Source organism: Malurus melanocephalus, unplaced genomic scaffold (genome assembly GCF_030028575.1).
Source record: "Malurus melanocephalus ecotype Western Australia unplaced genomic scaffold, MMel_1.1 scaffold_325, whole genome shotgun sequence".
Lineage (NCBI taxonomy): Eukaryota > Metazoa > Chordata > Aves > Passeriformes > Maluridae > Malurus > Malurus melanocephalus.
The window spans coordinates 204,417-214,596 of NW_026623557.1; the positions used below are offsets into that span (position 1 = coordinate 204,417).

The window sequence follows — 10,180 nt, forward strand, 5'->3', positions numbered from 1 at the left end:
GTACAATCAGCTCTCCAAAGGCTTCTGAGCTTAATGAAAGTCTGTGTCTAGTTAATATTGTCAGTGTTATTAACCAGAGGAAAGCAGTCCCAGAACTGTAGGGATCATTACTTCCATACAGCCCTGCTTTGGCATCTTGAGGGTTTTTTGGGTGGAATCTGGTGGAGAGGTACCACAATATATTACTATGGAATTGTTAGAGAACAAGASCAAAGCCAACAGGATTGCTTACAGAGATGTAAAGCAGTTACATCTTAAAAGTTACAACACTTCAATTCCTTCATTTTCTGGGCCTTTGCTCCTCTGAAGTTTGTAACAATTTTCCTGGTATTTGCACCAACCTACCAAGGGTAGAGATGTCACTGTCAGTGCAAGTGAGGGTGAGACAAGTAATCACAGTCCTCTGGCTACCTCTGTCCTCACTGGAAGTAATACTCTAGGCACCAAGAAAGAAAATAAATCTTCATTGGAAGAAAGAGGATGACTACACTTAGCTGGAAGAGAACACAGATCATCTCCAAAAGGCTCAGCCTGCGTTATCAAGAGTGAAACAGCTTAGTATGAAAGTTTCCTTCATCAGTGAGGATGAGAAAGCACACTGCAGCCCTAATTTAATCCTTCTACTAAAAAGGCAGCATGATTTCACTATTTCTTGCCCCTGGAGAATAATAAATTCTTCATCCATGCTGTTCAATTCATGCCACACTCCAGGAAATCAAGTGTTCAAAGAAAAGACACTTGAGCTGCAAAAGCACTCTGCAGAAAGGTGGATATTCCGTGTACTTTACTGAAAGAYCCAGCAGTGCTGAACCCAATCCTCTGTGTCAGGAACAGTGCAGAGCTTGGAACAGGACATGGAGTGAGTTACCAGGAGCAACTACCGGAAACCTTAAGTGCTTATCAGTTTTTTATCAGTGTCAGGTGAAGTCATTTAATGCCTCCACTTTGGTTGTCTCCTAAGAATTRGAGAAAACCCCCCAAATACTGAGTGAAAGGAACTGTAATGAGAGAAATCAGTATAGATAGGCTGATACTTGAGTTATGAATAAACAACATTCCTTTCCTCAAAAAAACAACAACAAAAGAAAACCAAGCCCATAACAACAGCACAAACAAGACCTTCTGAAGAATTAAGATAAAAGCTAAAAGCTGATTTTTAGCCTTGAACAGAGTCACTGCAAACATGAGACCTGAGAAGAAGCTCCACGAGTCAGCATGGCAGCAACGCATTCCAAAGCTGCTTGAACAACTTAATGGAAGATTAACCTGTCAATATTTGTTAAATAGAAAGCTATCACTTGTGACTCAAGAAGCTCCTAAGTAATGTATCACAGAAGCCCAGGAAACCAACTGCCTGCCCTGTTCTGATGCTCTTTCCCTGACAGCCATTTCCAGTCTGTGAGGAAGGCAAGACCCTGGCTTGATGGCTCTTTGTCTCATCAGCCCCTCTGCTCTATGCCTAAGAAACAGCAAACCACATTGAAATTCAGATCCCAGGGACCCTAGGGCTGGGGTCACCAACACTAAAATCTTGGAGRCTGCCAGTCAAAGATTTCTCCCATTCTTGTTTATGTGGGTAAGATGGCAAAGGTGATTGCAGGGCAGCTTTTCTCAGGAAATTCCAACCAAACACATCTCRTCATCCTTTAAATCAGAACTTCCCACTTTTCCCCTTCTTCCCCAAATCCCAGAGTTTYAGGGTGATTTGAGTGCTGATTTCTGAGGTACTGACAACCCCCACTTCTACACAGCTGGGAAGGAAAGCTGTGCTGTTAAGTGTCATTCAGGTTCAAGATTTGGGGAGGATGAGAAGCACTGGGCAGCAGGGATCTGGGCTGAGAGGGCAGGGATTACACAGTTTAGAGGCAGCTCAGAGCAGAGCAGTCCCACACCTCATCACCCAAGAGACACAGAGAAAAAAGAGAACTGTGCAGCCCAGGCACACTTACAGCGATGCACTGCCTCATGAGGCAGGACTGCTTCATCCTGCCAGGCCCCCCAAACTTCTTCATGTCCTTGCAGAAGTGGCACTCGCCGCACTCGGTGCGYAGACACGCCTCGCACTTGCGGCATCGCGTCCTCCGCCGCCGCGCACCCGCCGTGCTCCGGTTGGCCGCGAGCTTCACCGCAGAGGCAGCGCCCAGCTTCCCCTTGGGCCGCCCCACTGCCCGGTTCTGCAAGAGAGAGACACACAGGGGTCAGCTGAACATCCCACAGGGATGGAGAACAGCAGGAAAGAGTGCGTGCGTCCCGCGCGGAAAACTGACCGGTGGCGTTGGAATTATGCACACATTGGTAACACTCAGTAGATATGTATGATCACTCTTAGACATAAAGGAGTTCCACTGTCTTTCCATAAAACCACAGAAATCATGATATAAATGAGAGACCCCAGAGCCAGAGCAAACCAAATTCAACAAGAGAGCAAGGTGAAGCCATTCAGGCACAGCTCAACACAAGTCCTAAGTGAGGTGCTTGGCACGGATCATCTCTTGACCTAAACCAATGCTGAGCTCTGGGCTAGAGACCGCTTAGATCTGTGCTCAGGTTAATCCAGAAGGACTTCTGCTGAATCCAAGGAGCTGCAAAAGTAATTTGGTGGTTAGGAACAGCAGAGAAACACTCAGTAATGGCTCAAGCCCCCAATAATGTCCCTAAAAAACCAGGAGAGCATGAACTGTTACCGAACGATAAAGTAGGAAATAAAACAAATGCTACAAAACCCTTCCAAYGTAGCTTCCCTCCTATCCAACACTAGCAAGTGCTCAAAAATAGAACACCAACTGATGTTGTGCAAAGGCTAAAAAGGGCATCCCAGGTCTAGATTTCAATGACCTTTAAGACAGAAACTAAAGGAGCATGAAAAGATTTGAAATGATTAGGTTAACTGCAACATATTCACTCTGGACATCCAAATTTCATGTTCTCATCAGAAACTCCCTGTTATACACAAGAACTTACAGCTCAAGCCAAACATCACTAAATACCATGTAATTGTATGGGGCTAATTATGCAAGAATTGGCTTGGCTCATACTGACCCCTGACAGCTTTCTCCATAAAGATGATAATAACAGGACTGCAAAATTCATCTGGTTCAGCATGGATACAACTCTTCCATTCTCTACACATCTCAGCATATGACCAACAGACCACCCAGTTTCACTTTCTGTTCTGTTGAATTCTGGGCAATCACCAAGGCAGGAGCAGCTAGGCTCTAGGGAGCCATGCAGAAATTCCATCAGTTTTTAAAAGTAAAGATGTGGAAACATCCCACTTGGTTGTACAAAAACTTCCCTAAGTGTCCTGCTGTACAAACCCGAAGAAACCCACACTGCAGCGTATTTGATCTTCCTCCCAGCTGACTTAGCAAAGCTCCAGTGACTTTCTCAAAGTTGCAAAGAAGTGCTGATATTTTAACAGCCTCCATCCCAGGAATCTCAGTGCTGGGAGAGCAGAGAAGCAGGAGCTGGACCCCTCAAGCTTTCTCTCCTACAAACCAACTATCATTACCAAGGTGGGAGAAAACACTACTTAGTCCATGAGGTTGCAGAGATTTTTTCAAGTTTTTGGTTCCACTCGTGTGGAACAGATTTTGTTCTGTGTGCAGGTTGAACCTCACCATGCTGTGTGAACACAGATGAGCACAGCTTCCTTCCCATCGGCAACTGCAGCAGCCGCCTGGATTTCAGATCAATGTCAGACACTCTAAAGAATAAATATTTACCTCCTAGACCAACTTTCCAGCCTCTCAAGGATAAAGTCGGCTCTGGCAGGACTGGCTTAGAGGGAACCTAGATAAGAGATAATTTTCTTCCTCAGCATGAATCACTCCTCCGTTCTATCAGAGTCTCCTTCAGTTAGGAAGGGAGGCGAGACACAAACCAAAGGCTGGATATCAGCAGGAACAAGTTAAACCAAAACATGCACAACAACCTTGGCAGCTCCCTTTGGACAACAGCACATGGAAGATTCTGGGTGAGCACCTGACTCCTTCCTACTGGGATGGAACATGATTAAGTTTGAGACAAACAACAGCCATGAATGCTGTTTTTAAATGCTTTCAAGGAAAAATCGAACTCTGTACTTTTCCAGCTGAAAGACAAYTCCTGCTTCTGCCACAGTAATACGAGCCAAGTCCTAATTCTGAGGACAACAGTTTAAGTGCCAGGACACTGCAAAGACACAAGTGGTAGAAAAGCATCACCTGAACACAGAATTTGAGAATCCTAAAAATCCCATAGAAGCAGGAAGGTGAAAGTACAAGAACTAGMCTGAAGTCAGACTGTACCACACAACTGAGATTTCCTTCCAGACACCACCAGCAGACAGCAGAGGTGCAGACCCCCATTTCCCTGTATGGAACATTTCTTGCCTACCCAAACCTCTTCACTGCTCRTTAGCAAATTGTACTAGCTGGGTTTGTACTAATTTACCAACTAACCAATCCTCAATCCAAGCCATGTTTTCACTCCAGGATGTCGCAGCCAGCAAGGCTGGAGAGGCCTTGCAGGAATTCCCACTCGTATCTAGTTTCAAGGGGCTCCAAAAGTGGTCGCTTAAAAACCTCCACAGAAGAAAATCTGGCCTGTGGGTTCCTCCCAGAAAGGGGCTGGGATTCAAGGGGGTAGAAGGAGCCTCCAACATGGCTTGGGGTTTATTTAGCACATGGCAGACAGCCAGATAAATTCCAGGTCGATGTTAGTGAGGAGATGCTGCAGGATTTCCAGCTCAAACTGCAGTTTTACAATGTACCAGACCTGGTAATGAGACCGGGTAAAATCTCCTTCACAGCTCCTGTCCTCATCTCTGCACTGCAACTTGCCACCCTCCCAGCACAAATCCACGGATTTGTCTTGCAAATAATRAGCACATGGTAGGGGATGGCAACACTCCTTATCCCGGGTTTACCACGGTGGCCAGCAAACAAACAACAGCTCAGGACTGGCTGTCACACCAAGCCTAAACCTGGCTCTTGGTCAACATTCTCACTCCTGTAGGGGATCACATCATTTCCTTTCCCAAGGAGATGCAACCCTAAAGCACAGACTGGGCCTGCTGACTCTGTAGCCCCTTACAGCCATCTCTGAGAACCACCAAGGAAACAAAGATTGTTCCAAACTTGAAGATCCCTTTTTCCCCTAAACCCTTACAACAGAAACCAGGGAGCTGAGACAGACCCTGCCTGAAATACCATCGCCAGCCACCTGCTTTGGTCTCCAGCATCTCCACAAAAACTGTGCTCGTAACTTCTGTGGCCACAGCCAGTGTTCAAATGAAGCAGGGGGATGCTGAAGTGGTGACAAGCTCTCAACAAAGGCAGTGCAAGCAGCTGCTGAAACATATTAGGATTAATATCTTAAATCCTTATCTCTACTWCACTGAGGCCTAGGAGGCTGATGGACTTGCTCTGCCTTCAGACACGCGAACAGGACATGCTGCTGCTTTTTCCTTTTGTGGGATTTTTTTCAGTGCTTTCCAAATTACTGCTGTGACACACAAAGGTAACTCATTCGTGTTTCTGAAGGAGACACAGAACCTGGCWCTGGGGGTAAACTTGAGCCATCACAGGTAACATCCCATGCACTACCAAACCATTTACAAGTCATGAAGTTGGGCTCACCCTCCCAGCCACAGTGCTTAAACACGCCCACTCCTCCAATAGGAAATGAGACAAACTTGCAAAGTGATTTTCTGAAGAGTWGGCCTCCAACAGACCCCACCAAATTCAACATGCTCCTGTTAAACAGCAGTTAGGGGACTAGGTGGGCTGGTCACCAGCAATTAAGAGGCTCTCACCACCACTGTGCAGACCTGGGAACTATCCAGGTACAACATTCACAGTTCTAAACCAACCTTAGGAAATGAGCAACCTGGAAGCATCTGCTCAGAACATGAGTTTATCCTGATTATGGACAMACATTCGGCTGCTGGAAGCTTCCACTGCCTACTTACAGCTACCTCAGCACACTTTCTCATGTCCCAGCCCTGCTCAACTGAAAAACCACCGACCAGGGTCAGAAGGACCAGAGRCACCAAGGAAGGGCACAATCCTTACTGCAACAGAAACATAACCCTGTTGTTTACAGCAACAAATTTCTAACCTTCACAATTACAAAGAATAACTCAAAATACCTGAAGCAAACAGAAAATACCATGAACATCAAGCTTTGGAGAAAACACTTGAAGAGCTATCAGCCATTAAATACATCAYTAAATAGGTGCTGATGCTCCCCAGCTGCGGTCCCAACACCAGCTGGGACTGCTGGAGGTGTCATCAGAGACTTCACACACAAACCCCTCTGCCCTGGAGAGGAAGATCAGCTGACCCTGAGAGAAAATCCCAAAGGAAGGAGGTGCTGGATCTCAAAGCAAGGCTGACTCAGTCTGTAGCCTAGAAACAAGCTTTCTGCAAGTGGCCTCTACCTGGGCACAGCTCTTATTCCAGCACTCAGCTTCAATGACCTGCTTAGACTGCTGCCAGCAGAACCAAACCATTATTTCAGGCTCAACATCTCCAAGAAAAACCCAGAGATGTGTGGGGCTGCTCTGAAGGGCTTCCCAGGTGGGCAGCTCAGTGAGCCCCTGAAGCACTTCACCTCAGCCCAGCACAATGTGGAGAGCTCATGTAGTATCCATTGTGTAAATCTCTCCTAGACAAGATCTTGTATGTGAGCAGTGTTCACTGCTTCACGGCACTAGGCCACACAGCTCCATCTCTTGCAGGACAGGAGTGATTTCCTTCTGTAACACATGAACAAATTCTGATTATTCTCATTTACTGGAGTTTGACCAGCACCCAAAGATGAGGACCCAGGACTTGCTGGGTGCCAGTCCTGAGCTTAGAGCTTCACATGGAACTGCATCCCAATACAATTGGTTTAACAGAATTAGGACAGCCAAATCTAATTACCACTTGTTTCTTTATAAGATCTGATAAATAAACACTGGGGGAAAAGAATTTTTTTTTAAAGCCACATATATTAACCCACAATTTGTAACTGCTGTCACCTAAAACACCACCCTAAAGCAGTTGGGTCATGGGCCAATCCCGGGCACTGGAGACACCCWCAGGGTGGCACAGCAAAGGCTTCTGCTCAGTTATTTCTTTGTCTCTTCCCATTCCATCAGAGGAGCATTTCTCCATCCAAACAGGGTGCAAGTTTTGGAGGACAAGGCTACTGTTTGCTGCCCAGGGTGTCCTCTCCTGCTCCACTGCCACATCTTTCTGCCAGCCCCCTCAAACAGGGAGTTCTGGTCTTTTTTGCTAGAAACCCAGACAATTCCCAGCAGTGGTGCAGACCAAGGAGCTCCACATCAACCCCAAAATATGGGGACTGACCTTGGCTGCCTGGGAGGGTCAGTCTGTGACACAGCACTACACAATCACAGAATTRTWATGGTGGGAAAGACCTCRAAGATCATCGAGTTGAACACTGYTGTGTTCACCACTAGACCATGTCCCCAAGTGCCACATCCACATGTACTTTGAACACTTCCATAGATAGTGATTCCACACCGTGATTCTCTCAGRAGCCTGGGAATAATCACAACCAAGTCAACAGTTCTTCTGTATGAAACCTTTGCATCTCTTTAGCAATTAACAGAAACCCTTGTCAAAGGAAGAACTTTGAGGAAGAAGGAAGGACAGGATGATGTAACTGCAGGAATGCAGTGGGGCCAAGGAAGAAGACAGATTAAGACAGCAGAAATCACACTGATGCCAATAACATCCTTAAAAGTTGCACTAACTGAAGAGCACACGCCAACATCACTGATCATGTCTGCCTAAAGCCTATGTGCCCAAAAATCTGCACATGCAAACTCCAGGGGAGCTGTTTTCCCCTCACARTGAGTGTTTACAGTTACATCACCCTCCAGAACACGCTCCTGCTGGGGTGGAGGTGTCCCGCAAGTCCAAGGTCCCTCATTAAACAAGCAGCATCTTAAGGAAAGGGAAGGCCCTGGAACTCTCAATGGCAGCCACCCCCAATCAGGATTAATCCTCTCCAGATGTTCACTGCCACCATCTCCTCCAGTTCATACCTACAAAGTYCTTCATCCTTTTCTACCAAAACCAAAGCAGCTCCTGGTGACCCTGGCCAGGTGACCATGCAGAGCTTCACTACTGAACCAGACCCATTTCCCACAAGAAATTAGAAAGAAAATAAAGAAGTTTACACTTTGCAGGTTCATCTGGGTGTTAATGGCACTCCCGCAGCTTTTCTGCCAACATAGCAACGTTGTTTAGGGTGTGATAAACTGGCACATCAGTGCCAACACCAGTGCCCCTGTTTATTTTCCTCTGGTGGTGAGGAGGTAGAAGTTAAGCCTGGAGGGTGGAATAAGATATATTGACAAAAATATGCTTTGGGAGATAAGCTGCATCTCAAGTAGGAGCTCTTAAAAACAAAGACACCAGTAAGTTACACACACTTGGGGCACAACGCAGCTTGTTTTTACTTCTGCTTCAGGACAAACCCCCCTGCCCCAGCCAGGGGCAGCTTTCTCYGTTTACACACAGTGAAGTGCCAGTCAGAAATCAAATTTCTTCTCATCAGGAGCAACACAGCAACCTGGTGGGCTGGGGTAGCTGCTGCCCACCCCATGGCCCATGACACAGCCCCAGAATCCACACAATTCCACACCCCCAGTGCTGCTGGGGGGCAGGCAACTAGAAATGCAATAAATCCTGTGTGCTCTGTGCTGCAAAACCCCACAGTCTTTTYCCCTTCTTAATTTAGGCACAGACTAGGGAAAGAGGAATGAAAGTCAGCATAAAAAGTGACAAAACCTGCGGCTTCTACCCAAGTATTGAAATTGTGCTGTTCAACTACACCTTTAGAGGTGAAGCCTTTCACCTATTACATACAAGGGCTGTCGCAGTAGAAAAAGTAACATAATATTGATTTGACACATCCTGTGTAGAAAAATAGGGTAAGCAGACATTAAAGCAGGCCTATATGAAAATACAGCTGGAGCTACATGAGGTGTTTTACCACTGAAACAGCTCTGAACAGAAAGGAAAACATTCCACAGGTCTTTGGTACATAGGTCACTGCGTTATAGTTTAGGATCAGACCAAGACGCTTAAGAAACTCCAAAAGTCAGATTTCCTCTTTTGTGCAATCATTTTTGTTTTAAACTTTTAAGATTCAAAATTGCTATGAAAGCCTCAGGTTTCAGAAGAGCTGAAGAATCCCAGAACACAACCAACTTTCCAGATTCATCCAGCGAGAACCAGCAACTCCAAGTAGCGATTTCACAGCTGGTACAATACAGCTGAGACCAATCTGCTCTCCCAACCATTAGCTCTTTTTAAAAAGTGTGCAGTGATTGCACCAAGACACAGACACAAATGGAAAAGGCCTGGCATGAGAGAAAATTTAAGAAAAGAAGAGGACTGGGACATTTTAACTACCATGTCTGGGAGCAGAGCAGTGAATTCAGCAGCAGCAGCAAAGGCCTGCACATTCACACAATCCCCAGAACTGGGTAAAGGCTTAATAAAGTTACTCATCCAAAGCTCAGCTTAGRTTCTTGGACTGACACTAGACCAGGCCAGCACAGCACATTGTCTCCCCCAAGGTTTCTGCATCAGATCTGCCATCCCTGGGGAGCTCCCAAGGCACACCACCACCCCAAACTCTTTTTGGGCCCTGTTTTCTAAGCGCAATTCTGAAGCAAAGCAAGGTGAAGTTATCCAAAACAAGACAGTATTGGAGAATAGGCTCAACACCTGGCCTATGTAGAAACTTGTCTCTAGAAGCAAATATTAGGTTATTTTAAAGGGAGAAACACCTCGAGTCATGAACAAAACTATCAAGTTTATGTTTAAATTGCATACACATGTTTAATACTATTCCTGGTGCATTTTTAATTGCTTAGGCAGTTCTTAGAGAGTAAAATACGCAATCTAGAACATATGTTCTGGATTATTTTTCACAGATTACTTCATAAATTCAAAAAGTTTATTCTCCTTCCCCCACAGGGAAAAAAAAGCCTTCAGAGAATAAACCCTGCAAGTATTAATAAAAGTTCTCTTTTCATTTCGGCACACATCCTTCTCTTTCTTCTACATCCCTCGTCCCTGGGAATGGAAAGGAGGCTTTGGCTATAAATCAAACCAAGACAAGGTAGCCAGGCTCAGCATCAGACTCTCCCCCAAGTCCCGCAGCCCTC

The 10,180-nt window shown here is 45.8% G+C and overlaps 1 protein-coding gene across 5 annotated transcripts in view; it reads right to left on the reverse strand.

The window, feature by feature from the left end:
* KDM2B (lysine demethylase 2B) overlaps window positions 1-10,180 on the reverse strand; it is a 99,279-nt gene that overhangs the window by 13,008 nt on the left and 76,091 nt on the right. For all 5 annotated transcript variants that reach the window (XM_057377807.1, XM_057377806.1, XM_057377808.1 and 2 more), the window contains one exon: window positions 1,950-2,174. In XM_057377807.1, coding sequence (XP_057233790.1) covers window positions 1,950-2,174 — 225 coding nt within the window. The remainder of the gene's footprint in view (window positions 1-1,949; window positions 2,175-10,180) is intronic.